The sequence below is a fragment of the Centrocercus urophasianus genome, unplaced genomic scaffold (genome assembly GCF_019232065.1).
Source record: "Centrocercus urophasianus isolate 14NV4802_14NV808 unplaced genomic scaffold, USGS_Curo_1.0 seq_118, whole genome shotgun sequence".
Lineage (NCBI taxonomy): Eukaryota > Metazoa > Chordata > Aves > Galliformes > Phasianidae > Centrocercus > Centrocercus urophasianus.
In genome coordinates, this window is record NW_024884342.1 from 12,585 (window position 1) to 25,434 (window position 12,850).

General features: G+C 54.7%; 1 protein-coding gene across 1 annotated transcript; it reads right to left on the reverse strand.

Moving 5' to 3' along the window:
* Positions 1–1,525: 1,525 nt before the first annotated feature.
* COMMD7 (COMM domain containing 7) lies at positions 1,526–6,548 on the reverse strand. Its single transcript, XM_042809373.1, has 9 exons — positions 6,463–6,548; positions 5,548–5,601; positions 5,360–5,462; positions 3,704–3,760; positions 3,588–3,625; positions 2,975–3,065; positions 2,804–2,853; positions 2,277–2,325; positions 1,526–1,867 (listed from the first exon to the last, which is right to left on the reverse strand). The coding sequence occupies exons 1-9, from the start codon at positions 6,544–6,546 to the stop codon at positions 1,791–1,793; spliced, it is 603 nt and encodes a 200-aa protein (XP_042665307.1). The 5' UTR covers positions 6,547–6,548; the 3' UTR covers positions 1,526–1,790.
* Positions 6,549–12,850: the final 6,302 nt, after the last annotated feature.

Below are 12,850 nucleotides of genomic sequence, written 5' to 3' on the forward strand. Positions count from 1 at the left end.
TTCACCCCACACCGCGAGGGGCCCCGTTTCCCCCACTCCTGCTGTCCCACAGAGATTAGCTCTCGCAGGCGGCCGCAATTGGCAGCACCGGTACTGCAGAGACCCAGAGCTACCAGGAAACCCAGGCAGAACCAGGCTGCTGCCAGATTGCCCACAGCCCTGCACCCCTGCACTCACCTTCCCAGCCCCACGCAGAACGAGGTCACACCACATCTCCCAGCCTATGCCAGGATGTCCCTCCCCTGGGCCCGGCTCCATCGCACGCAGCCCAATGCAGGGATGAACTGGGCTGTGGGTCACCGTGACCCCACGCTCTCTGGGGACCATGGAGCAGTGCAGAGGTGACCCCCACGCTTGGGGTCGGCGTGCTGTGCTGTGCATCAGCCCCACAGAGCTTCATCTGAAACAGGAGATGGGGATCCTGACCCGGTCTGAGCATCTTCCAGCACAGTGGGACGGGCTGACCGCTGCGGCACTGGGGGGGTGAGGGGAAAAGGGAGAAATGACAGAAAATGTAAAGCAAAACCATTCCTTTTGTCTGCAGAAAGCACTCCGGGGCTTTTCCTGCCACCCAAAAGGGAGATGGAATATTTTGCAGGGCGTTACGTTAAAAAAAACAAACAACCCAAATTCTTTATTACCTTCATCACGTGACAAAGCTTAAAATGCTCATGGATGGCCTGCTATGTCAGGAAATAAATATGCAGATACTGTCCCCAGGCTTGCCAGCAGGATTCCCTGCGCTGTGCTCCAAGCACGTGATTCAGCCTGTCCTCACCACAGGTTCCGATCCCTCATGCAGGATTGCATGAAATGCAACATGGAAAAGTGCCAGGTCTTCTGCAAGATGAAAAGACCAACGTGAAAGAGGAGAGGTGGAGATGGGGTGTAAGGGAGGTTTTACAGTGAGGGCAGCAGCACAGAGATGAGGTGGGTGCCTGTATGGTGACTGTTGAGTCGAGGCCTGAGCCACTGATGGAGCACGTGGGGAAGGGCCCCTGTCAGCCCTGGAGCACAGGTGAAGGCAATTCAGGTGGAGCTGGCTGCACCTCTTGGACCTCATTTAAGGGCTGAGTGGCCCAGGGGAAGGATCTCTTTCTGGAGATTCCTCCCCTGTGAAGCTGAAATCTCCTGATCCAGGTAAGCAATCTTTTTCCCTTTCCTTACAGCACCTTTTCTATTGAGCTCATCCTCCCATCGTACTCAGGTCAGGCTGGGGGGCTCTGAGCACTGGTGGAGCTGCGGGTGCCCCAGCTCACTGCAGGGCCAGATGGCCTTTAAGGCTCCTTTCCAGCTCAAACCTTTCTATGGTGATTCAGTGCCATTTTGCACAAGATGTGACTGGGAAGGATGCAATCATTCCATTCCTTGACACGAGAACAAGAGGCTCAAAGTGGGTGTGAAGTGGTTCAGCAGGCTGGATGGTCTCCTTGCACCCCATCCATTCCTGCTCCATTCTTCCTAGCATGGAAGTGATTCTTTGCTCTGTTTCTGTCTCAAAAACTCAAATTCTGATACAAACAGAGAAGGATGGGGATGGATTTATTTCTTTGCCATTTTAGTACAAGTATCCACGTCAGACAATTTCTCATGATAGTATTAAAAAATGGCCAGGTGGACTCATAGTGCCTTCAAAGCATTTGCCCAAGTTCTGGCTTTTGAAGGACTTCTGGCACAGCTGTTGGTTGCACAGCCTCATCTTCTCTTACCAGCTGGAACAGAGCAGATCTGCAGGTCCACAAGGAGAAATTAAACACCCTGCACAGACAACAGGTCAGGTCCTTGTAGCTTCAGCCGAAGCTTTCCAGTGTGGTTTTGGCTCTTTCCATTTCATGCAGGAAACTGTAGAACTGGGGCAATGTTAACTCTGTAGGCAAAAAAAAAAAAAAGAAATAATAATAGAGGTTTAAAACCTTAGATGTCAGGTTGCAATGAAGGCTGGAGAAGCCACTCTGGTGCTATCGCAGAGCAGCTCGCGTTCACCTAAGCTAGGTTCACTTCCTTCCTTTGCCATGCTGCTGTTTCCCAGTGCTCCATGGCACACCTGCATCTGCTTTTGCAAAGATGTGAGGGCTGCCCAGCAGTCGGTGCTCCCAAATGCTTCCCATGACTGCATCAAGGAGAGGCTGGAGGAGCAGCATCTCCCAGCAATGCTCTCACAGTGACCCCTGCTGGGTCTGCCCCCAAAGCTCCCCCACCTCCCCAAACACACAAAAGCTCTGAGCTGCAGCTCGGATTTCAAGCTCTCTGCTGCTTTTCCAGAACGGTTAACTCACCTACATAGACATTTTCCATTTGGCTCCCTTTTTTAATCACCAGCTTCAGCTAGGGGGAAGAAAAAGCAGAGATACATCAGTGCAGAAGCCCATATTTCAAGCACCATGAATAGACAGGAATCTGCTCTGAGTTCTAGTGCCAACTGCTGCACAGAACACACATCTCTGTCGGGCTTTTCAAGAAGTGTCACTGCAGGAACAGATAAGGGAGGATCTCTGGGAAGCCCTTAGAAACCACGGCCTTCCCCCTCCCTCCCTGAGACAGCACAACCTGTGCTAAGATCAAGCTTTTTTTGAAGCTTTTCAGAGTGGGCTGCACTTTTGTGATGCAGCTCTTCTGAGAAGTAACAAACAGCAGCACGCCTGCTATCTGCTGGCAGCTCACTCAGAGCACTGAAGATGTGCCATTGCAAAGCTCCTATGAGATCCAGCTTTCCTCTGCTTCCTCTGGCAGCCAGTTCCCCCCACAGCCCTGGCCACGGCTCGTTCCCTGACTGTGCTGTGATTCCCTCATGCAGGGCATTTACCTGTAAGAAGATACTTCCTACTTTTTCAAGTTCGCTGCTCCCGGCTGTAACTGTGGATCAGGGAGAGCAGAAGGGAGAGGAAGTCAGCTAAGCTGTGAAACAAAACCTCCTACAGCCAAAAGGTGCTGCTGGGTTTCCCAACCCGGTCAGTTTAAGTCTTAGCTCCGTTACCACCAAACTTCCACTCCATGTCTATCAGCTGGTTAATCATCAGGGTCTGACCAACAGCCAGGCGTGTCAGGGTGGGGGCATTCAGCTTCCACTGCAAGAGCAGAACACACCATCAGTTCAGAGGGGCTCCACGTGTGGTACCTGTAATTTCAACACAAATCACAAAACAGCTGCCCAAGTGTGTGTGTGTGTGTGTGTGTGTGTGTGTGTGTGTGTGTGTGTGTGTGTGAGATGGGCCAAGCTAATGCAGCCAGGAGGGCTCCCAAGGATGAGGCCTGCAAGGATTTCCATCTGCCCCGTCACTTCTGGCACTGGCTGGTTTTGTTTGAACATTGGTTCTGTGTAACAGTATCTGCTCAAAAAGTCATGTGTTCGTGTAAGTGCGTGACCCCGGGGCTCCAGGCATGCAAAGCAGAAAAACAATCAGATGGAAGCCACACGGCTGCAGGAATCACTGAGCCCACAGGCCACAGCAAAGCACAGCACCATTACACAAGTGTTTCTTATCACTGAGAATTTTCAGCTCAAAATTCAGAGCTGGATTGGAAGAAAGCAGCTGGTGCATCTGACTGACTTTCTGTTAGTTTAGAAACAAGCAAGGAGGTCTTCATACCTGCTCTGCAAAGTAACTGGCTTTCTCTTCACTGAGGCCTGTGAGAGAAAGCACACGAGGTTACTAGAGATGATAAATGTTAATTAGCTTTTATTTAGTGAAGTCACGTGACCTACCTAGAGCAACAAAATCTGCTCTGACTTGTTCGGAAGACAGATTTCTCTTCAGGGCACCTGAATAAACAGTGCAAGGGGAAAAAAATCAGCTTCTACTGAGTGGAACCAGTCCTTACTGTGGCAAACAGAGGCAGGGATGGAGACCTCGCCATAGAAAGGCTGTTCTTGGACTGTTTTGAAACAAACCCCAGCTTGCCAATAGGCAATACAGTTGTGTCTGCTGGTATCTTTGCAGATGCCCAGTGCTTTAAAAGTCAGTCCTGTGGAAGTGCCTGAGAGAGAGAGGGAGAGATTTCATTGCAGGTAACCATGGCAACGGCAGCAGCAGTTGTGTTTTGAAGTTGCTGCTTTCTCTCCTATAGAAGCTCTGCTTGTTAAGGGGGCACTGTTAAGGCTGGCAGGCTACTAATTTGACCTACCTGCTGTGTTTTGGATTATGGGTGTGAACGTGTGCATATAACACTTTCCCCTGCTGTGCCTGCCTCCTTTGTTCCGGAGCGCAGGCAGCACATGGAAGTTTACAAGGATTCTGTTCTCTGAAGCCAGGAGCAGGAATTGTGATCATTCAAAGAGACTGGCAGCCCCACGTGGCTCTGTGTAGCACAGAGGCAAAGTTATCTGCTGTGTTCTGCTCTGGTGCAGCCCGTGGCATCCCGGAGCTTCTGAGAAGGTGTAACAGGACTGGAACCAGCGCTCGCAAACAGGAACTGTGAGGCTGAGTGCAGCCAGTGCACAAACAGGAAGGGAGAAAATGCTGATTCTGCACTGAGTCCCTCCAAGGCAGTTGTAGGGAAGGAAACTATTCAGTGCTTCTCTGGGACAGAAGAAATGGCTTGAAATAGTAGGATGGAAGTTTAACCCGAATGCAGGAAGCCGCTGCGCGCGGCCTCGCTGCTGTGACGAACTCTGTGGGAAATGGGGGACTGAAGGGTATTTCCAAGCAACCATTGATAACGAGGATCACCAAGGCATGAATGTGTGTGAGGGAGGATGTCTGATGCAGCGTTGCGTCCGACAGCAGCCAAAACATCAGAGCAATCTCCTACGGCAGAGTCCAAACAGGGCATGCAAAGGGAATTCTCCCACCCCTCTCCTCCAGTGTTTGTGAATGAGAAGTCACTGGAGGCTTGTGTGTTTTTCTAAAACAAGACTACAAGGACAGACATCACGTGTGCACAGAACTATGCCTGCTGGATCCCAGTCTGCTCCAGAGGGGCGTGAATGCAGCCCTCAAATGGTGCTTTGTTCTCGTAGGAGTTGCAGCGCTGGGTTACTGGGATGGAAGTGCAAAGATGTGGTGCCAACGTAAGGCTGTGCTGGTTTAGCACAAATGGATTACAGGTATGGGTTGAACCAAGCTCTGTTACCATCACAAAGTGTTGTGCCTGCACTTAATAAGCAGGGGAGTGAGTGTAGCCAGGCCTGCAAAACGTGTATGTGGGAACGGTGTAAAGAAGACAAAGCCTGAGTCATTCAGTAGGGATGCTGCAGCAGGGGAGCACTTTCTGAATTTTTGATTCTTACATGCTAAGCTATTTATGAGTTACTGTTAGCATCACTGTGCAACACAGTTGTGAAGACATGGGGCCTTTAGCAGCATGCAGAATGGAAGCAGCAGTCTGGCCTCAGGGCAGCATATGCATACGTACCACTTACCATTGGGTACCAGAAGAATACTTTTGACAATGTTTTTCAGGGGGCCCAAGCTGATTTTATTCATGGTTGCAAAGTCGGAGAGCTGAGTAAGAAACCTTTCTACCTGCTCAAGAGAAAGAGCAATGACACAATCTTATCTCGGCATGCTTCTCACCTGAGAGCTGCTTTTGTGCTCTGTGCAGCCTTACCTCCTTGGGTTCTGTCAGAAAGCCAAAGAGCACTTCGGTCAGTGCTGAGAATTGCTGTGAAGAAACAGGGTGGTGTTAGGAGTGAAGCATCAGCATGCTTTGTTCCTCAGCACCTCGCTCCATTCTTCAGCATCTCGTTTCCCCCCTCATCATGCAGTTTGGGGCTGATATCCTGCCCTGACACAGCTCTTCCTGTCTCCTTGTGCTGGTGCTGGAGTTTGAGCTCCCAATCATAGAATCACAAGGTTGGAAAGGACCTGCAAGACCATCCAGTCCACCCATCCTCCCACCACCACTGCTACCACAAGCACTAAACCAAATCTCATAGCTCCTCATCCAGACGCCTCTTGAACGCTGCCAGGGACGGTGACTCCACCACCTCCCTGCGCAGCCATTCCAGTGCCTGACCACTCTCTGAGAGAAAAAGTTCTTCCTTATGTCTAACCTAAACCTCCTCTGGTACAACTTGTGGCCATAAATGCTGAGGTGTTCCCCCAGCCCTCGCCATGACAAGATGCCTACGGGCAGCATTTGCACATGGACTCTCTTCAAAGACACCCCGAGGGGTTCGTGCACCCAGCACCAGCAGGCCTTTTGTGGCCGTTCCATCCCATGCGATCCAAACAGCAGCCAACGGGAGAGGATGCAAACATCCACTCCGATGCACCAAAAAACCCACGGGGTAACCAGAGCGACTCGGCAGACAGCAGCACGGCTTCAAGGCCTCGCCGTCACCCCCGGGCCCAGCTGCGGGCAGATCCCACCGCCTCCCAGCACCGCCGCCACCGGCGCGGCCCGCAGCCCAGCAGAGCCTTCACACGGCAGGCCGGGCTCGGGGCCCCGCGCCTCAGGGCCGCTTGTTCGCCCTCTCCGGGCACCGCCTGCCCCCTCCTCCCCCTCCCCCCGGCCCCGCACCTCGGCGCTCAGCTGGTTGAGGTGCTGCACGTCCCCGCTCCCCGCCTCGGGCCCCGCGTCGCGCCCGGCTCTCAGCAGCCCCATGGCGGCTCCGGCCCCGCCCGCCCCGCCGCACCGCCCGAGTCAGTCTGAGCATTGGCGCTCGCACTTTCCACGGAGGGCCGGGCAGGCCGCGGGGAAGGCGTTGCTTCTACGGGACTTATGAAAAAATAATAATAATAATTAAAAATTAATCGTTAAAAAGCTGTCGTGGGTGGGTCGGATTTTATCTATCTATCTATCTATTTATTTATTTATTTATTAGTACATCCCCCGGGGATTGCAGCCAGCAGCAGATGAAGGATAAAATCACCCCTTGCTGCTTCTCCTCTGTTATGTTACCCAATTTCTAGGAGAAAATCCCCAAACTCAGTGTGTTCCCCCTGAGAACCCCCAGCCCTTTTTTTCTTTTTCTTCTTTTTTTTTTTTTTCTTTTTTTTTTTTTCTTTTTTTTTTCTGAGAGCAGGAGCTGCAGGAGCAGCGCTGTGTCCACATGTCTGTGCCTGAGCTCTTCTGTCCCAAAAGCTGTTCACCCGTAAGAAAGCCTTCGTGAAAGGCAAAATCACACAGTTCACAATCGTAAATGCCAGCGTGGGATATTTCCATGGGTTTGCAAGCAAGGAGTCAGGCAGCGAAACACCACAGATGATGAAGAGTTAAGAGAGATTCACTCTGTGTCTGGAAATCACAGCCCTGTGCCCATTCCTTCCCCCTCTACCTCCCAGCTCAGCCTGGAGATCCCCACTCCATGCCCAGCATGGCGGGATGCCGCTCTGACCGAACAGCGCTGTGGGGGTGGGAAGTTACACGTGGGGCTGAGTGGCTGCAGGATTTGACCCTGGGTGTTCAGCACAGCCCAAAGCAAGTGTGGGTTTTTCACCTAGCTATTGCTACAATGTATTGGGTGAAGTGGTGGAGTGGCCACATTCATTCATGGCCAAAAAAAAAAAAAGAAAAGAAAAGAAAAAGTGGAAAGAGCCAATCTTCCGTTTGGATTGCAAGCCAGGATCAGCCGTGCTGTAGCAGTCTGTGACTCATCCTTAATTCCCCTTGTCTTTCTAGGGTGATGCTTTAGGAACTAATTAATGATGGTCTCAGTGCTGGTGTGTGCTTGTGTGAGCATGCACGTGGTATGGCAGAAGGGAGAAACCCATGGAGGTAAAGAATTTCCCAGGCAGCAAACCAAATTCTTGGAGAAAGTTGAGTGACGGGATCCACGAAGAAGAGTTTAAATGGAGAGATGTGCTCCTAACATCCTGTTTGAACGATCAGTGGGAAATGCATCCATCCTGCTGCATGGGACATGGCTTTATGGCAGCGTGTGCTGAGCACCACCAACCTTCAGTGCTGAGACCTGGCTGTGGGGTTGGGCAGTGGTTGTTGGGAAAGGATTTGGGGTTCATCTATGAAGAGGAGGCTGCAGGCCATCAGCCCGGGGTGCTGCATTGGGGCATTCTCATGCAGAGCGTTGCTGATGGGCTCGGAGCTGCGGGTGGCATCTGGGTGCTGTGCACAGGTGATGTTAACCACAGGTATTGCAGCAGGAGCAGCAGCAAAAAGCAATGGGAGGAGGAGAGGTGAGGAAGCAGGGTGTTCCAGTGGGATGCTCCAAAATAGGAGGAACCATGTGTCCTTAAGATATTTTTTCAGCTTCATTTCACCTGTCCACCCTGGGCTTCCTCCCTCCCCTTCCCCTTTGTATGGAAAGCATCACCTCAGGAAGGCTCCCTCCTGTGTATTTCTAAAAGATCAACTCCCAGCTGACACATCCAGCTCGGGGGTCTCAGATCCTTCCATGCAATCCCCCATGGCCAGACCTGGGGCACATTTCTGGGACAGGAAGGCCACCGGCTGCAGCTTCCTTGGGGAAGGCCCAGAATGGTAAGAAACTGCCAACGATCCCAGGAATCACCCCAGCACCTTTCACCCCTCCAGGATCAGCTCTGTTTGTTCTGCTGATGCACAACGTCCCTTCCAGCTGTGCGGATTTGGGAGAGCATCCCTCCAAGAGGCTGAGGAATGCTGACATTCTCCCCTGCTCTTGTGATGGATATTGCCCAGCTGGAGGGGGAGCACTGTTCCTGCAGAGGCAAATGGCACCTTTGAGATCAGGATTTCAGTTTCTTCTTGCAGCTTCATGCCCTTTCCTTTCTCTCATTGCACTCTGTGCTGTTTGCTCCCAGGGAAGTGCTGCTGCAGGAGCCCATAATTGCAAAGGCAGTGGCAGTGTGGCAGCACGGGCTCTGGGTTCTGCTATGCTCTTGTTGCCTTGTGACCACAGGGAAAACATTTCCTCTGCAGGGCTCTGCCCACTGCTGCCTGCATTCACAGCCTGACATTTGGGGCCTCTGCTCTTCAGGTTCGACTGCAGCAAATGCATCCTGTTTTCTAGAAAAAAAAAAAAAAAGAAGAGGATTTTGTGGCCAGAGAGGCACAGAAGATTTTTCTTTGTGTGCCTTCTCGTTTGAAGTTCACACGCTGGTTGCCAGTCTTTCGAGATGTTCTGGTTACATGAGTGCCAATTGGTTTTAAATTTATTTTTATTAGGGAGTTACAGCATGTGGTCCTGGCCAGCCCACAGGAAGGGCTCGAAACGCCGTGTAGGAGGGAGAACACTTCCTACCTCCATGTCAACAGCAGCTCCCCGCAGATGTGAGCAGGCAGCCCAGCTCTGCACAGGCTGCAGGCTCCTTCCCACATGTGGCAGCAGGCTGAGGCTTTCCGACAGCTGAGGCAGAGCCTCCAGCGAAGCCCAAACCCTGCAGAGATGGCACAGGGCTGTTTGAGGATGTGGGCATGAGGCACAGAGCCCCCATGGGGGAGGAGGACACACCTCAGGAGATGCACTCCCTGGGGTCACTAGGAGGGTTTGTAATGGTTTGCAGTGTTTTAATGGTGCTGGTGCTTTGCTCTGCTCGATGAAGGCTGAACAAACACCTCACCTCCACCAGGGCCTGGGACCTGCGGCCACCAGAGATAACAAGGATGCACTGCTGAAGGCTGTAGGGAATAAATCACAGTTGCTCAATTGCTTTATTTGTCTGGGATGTCCAGGCAAGCTGTTTGCAAAGCACAGAGCAGTTTCCAACCCAAACCTTTTGGTGCAAAGTAAGAGACAGCAGGTGCCCAGAGGAAACAGGGCAGAGCTTTAGGAGGAAGCAACATTGGTTTGCCTGGCCAGGACAGCAAAGGAGAAATTTAGGAAGAGGCTTGACAGGAAAGAATAAGGCAGACAGCCAGGATCAGATAGCTGCTGTGACCAACCTGGGCACAATTCCCAGCCTCTGGCAGAGGCACTGGTGACAGTGGTGAGCTCCAATCCCACAGCTGCATCCCACTGCTGGTCCTCACTGGGGAACCTCAAGCCGATGGGCAGCAATGCTGTGATTTCAGTGGCACTGCTGTGACCCAGCATAGCCAAAGTGCCCAGCAGGAACCTCGATACAAAATCTCCTTTATGATTTCGTCTCCTTTAGGTTCCTTTATAGGGACCCTTTTTTTTTTCTTTCTTTCTTTTTTTTTTTGGCCCATAAAATGACATACTTACTTTCTTGATGGGTAAGAAATAAACTCGCAGCATCTCTCCGCGGCTGTGTGCAGCGGTGATGGGGTCAGGGTTTAGCTCATGATCTGCTCAGAGCGGCTTTGTTCAGTGCCGTGCCTTTTTCAAACCGTATGCACAGAAGTGCTCTCCTGAATTAAATGATAACCGAGGGAAGAGAGGGAAAGAGGCGTTTCCACGGGCAGGAGATTGATGGCAGGTCAGCGGGGCCAGCGGCGGCAGGAAGGTTTTGCTAGAAAGGGAGAGGAGCCTGAAGGTCCTTGAAGTAAGGGCTAATTCCACTCCTCATGGTGGCCTGGAAACACACAGAAGCATTTTGCTTCTCAAAATTTGGAAAAACCAAACAGGATTGCTTGGATTTAATCTATTCAGCAGAGCTGCAAATCAGCTTGAGGTTTATTTGGCGTGTGTTTATTTGAATGGTAATCTCCAGCATTCCCAAAGGCTTCCCCAGACCAGATTTCTCATCTCCTTCTCTTGTTCACTTGCAGGGCTTTTCTCTGCTCATGCAGCCACATTTTTCATGCTCGCGTTGTGCACAGTGGGGTGGTGGTGTGGGGAACCTGCTGTATGGGCCTGTGTAGGCACTGCGTACAGGTTGCTGACACTTTGGCTGCCTCATTTTTCCTCCTAGCCTTGAGAGCTTATTTCCATCGCAGCAGGCTAACAATATTCCCTCTCTTTCCTGATATCCAGTTTTCTGCTGTACCCAGCAGCAATAACAAGGGAGCAGAGAAGATTATACCCCACGTGGACTCGGGATGCTTTGTCTGGGGCAGGGGACGTGCGGACTGTTTTCCTCATCCCCAGTGCAGCCTTTCCAAGTGCTCACCACTGCATGGGAAAGGAAAAGGAGGAAAAAATTATAAACTATTGCAAAAGTTGTGTGGCTTTGTCCATCCACACCGTGGTGCAGGGCTGTGGGCAGGGGGATGCTCAGCCCAGAGCACCCGGCAGGGCTGGGGGGCTGCACTGTAGAGCACTGTTAGGGCTGAGCCCCGGGAGGATGTTGAGCCCTGGGGGGATGCTGAGACCCGGTGGGATATTGAACCCCGGAGGGATGCTGAGCCCCGAGGGTGCCAGCACTGGGGATGGAGCACCACTGAGGGATGGAGACACCCGGGGGGGTAGGGGGAGTCTGTGGAACCCCGGAAAGTGGATGCGAGGCATGGCGAGGCGGTGGGAGCGGAGCCTCGAGCGATGCGGAGAGATGTGGAGCGATGGGGGAGTGAGCGCTCGGGGCGCCGATGGCGCGGGGCACTGGTGGAATGCAGGGCACGTGGAGGAAACTCGGGCGGGGTGGTGCAGAGGCGCAGAACCCCGAGAATGCCGGGCTGCTTGGGGGGGAGCTGCGCGGCTCGGGGGCGGCGGCCGGGCCGGGGGGTGCGAACCTCGCCCTCCCCTCCCCCGCCGTGCGGCGTGGGGCGGCGGCGGCGGCGAAGGAGGAGGGGCTGCCCAGCACGGGCAGGGTTAAAGCGCCATGTAACCGGAGCGCGGGGCTGTCGGGGGGCCGGCCGGGGCGCGGGAGGCGGCGAGTGGCGGCGCGGCCCCGCTGGACGGCGCGTCCCGTCGCGGCGCAGGTGAGCGCGGGGCCGGGCACCGGGGGGAGAGCCGGGGGTTCCGGAGCCCACGGGGCAGGAGCCGCGACGCATCCTCGTGGGCGGCTTTGTTGTTCGCAGCGGCGGGGGACAATGGGGCGGGCGGGGACGCGGTACCGGAGCGCGGCGCCGGGTCTTTGCGGGAGCGTCCCGGGCCCCCGTCGCTCCGTGCCCCGTTACCGGGGCTCGCGGCACGGGGCAGAGGGCGGTGGGGAGGGGCTGCGGGCAGCGGCCTCGCCGCCACTTGTTGCCGGCTCTCGGCCCCGGGAGAGCTGCGGGACTCGGCGACGGGCGCGCCCCGGGCTCCCTCCTCTCCCGGCCCCGCCGGCTCTTGTCGCAACTTCACGAGTTACCGGCGCTGCGCTCCGCGGGGCTCGGCCGGGGCTGTCACGGAGAGGGCGGGCGCTGGGCTTCTCCCGCGATGCCGGGACGGCCGAGGCACGGCAGACCACGGCAAAGCCACGGTGACTCGCGTTCCCGACGGCGAAGAGACAAGTGATGCCTTCGGGGCTGGGAGGGTCCGGGGATGCTGCGGTCATCAACCCCGCAGGCACCGGGGCAGACGGGAGGGCTTCCGGGAGCCCGCGGTGGCATTGGCCGTGCTCGACATGAACACCTTTGTTTTCCTCCCCGTGGGCCGGTGATGTGTCAGTTCATCTTTCTCTCTTTCTGCAGGAGAGCGGCTCCCGGTGGTGCCTGAAGCGTGAAGTCATCCCTCGAGCTGCGCACGGAGAGCAGCGGGCGGCCGGAGTCGGGGTGCGCTCAGCCGCGGGGCAACGGCGGGGGGTGCGGGGGAAACACCTCCACCTCCTCCTCGTCCTCCTGCCGCCGGGCCCGGGGAGAGAGACTGCGGGGGGTGTCCCTGCGGTGAGGCAGCACTGTGCCGGGGGCTGCGGTGACACCCTCGGGGCGAGGGGTCAGGGGACGCTGGGAATGCTGTAGCCTGAAGGGGAGGACGGCAGTGTCTGAAATCGCTGCCCCGCAGGAGGATTTTCATTCCCGTCTTTCCCCGAACCGCAAAGAAGGTCGGGTTGTCCCCGCGATGGGAAGGGCGGGTGGGAGACGGGGACAGCGAGGTGTCATTGTCATCACTCCGTTCCCTTTGTGCAGGGCAGCGGGGATGCAGTAGCCGCTACCGAGGGGACCCGGGGGCCACCGCCTGCCCTGCCCGCCGGCACCGGGCACCGCG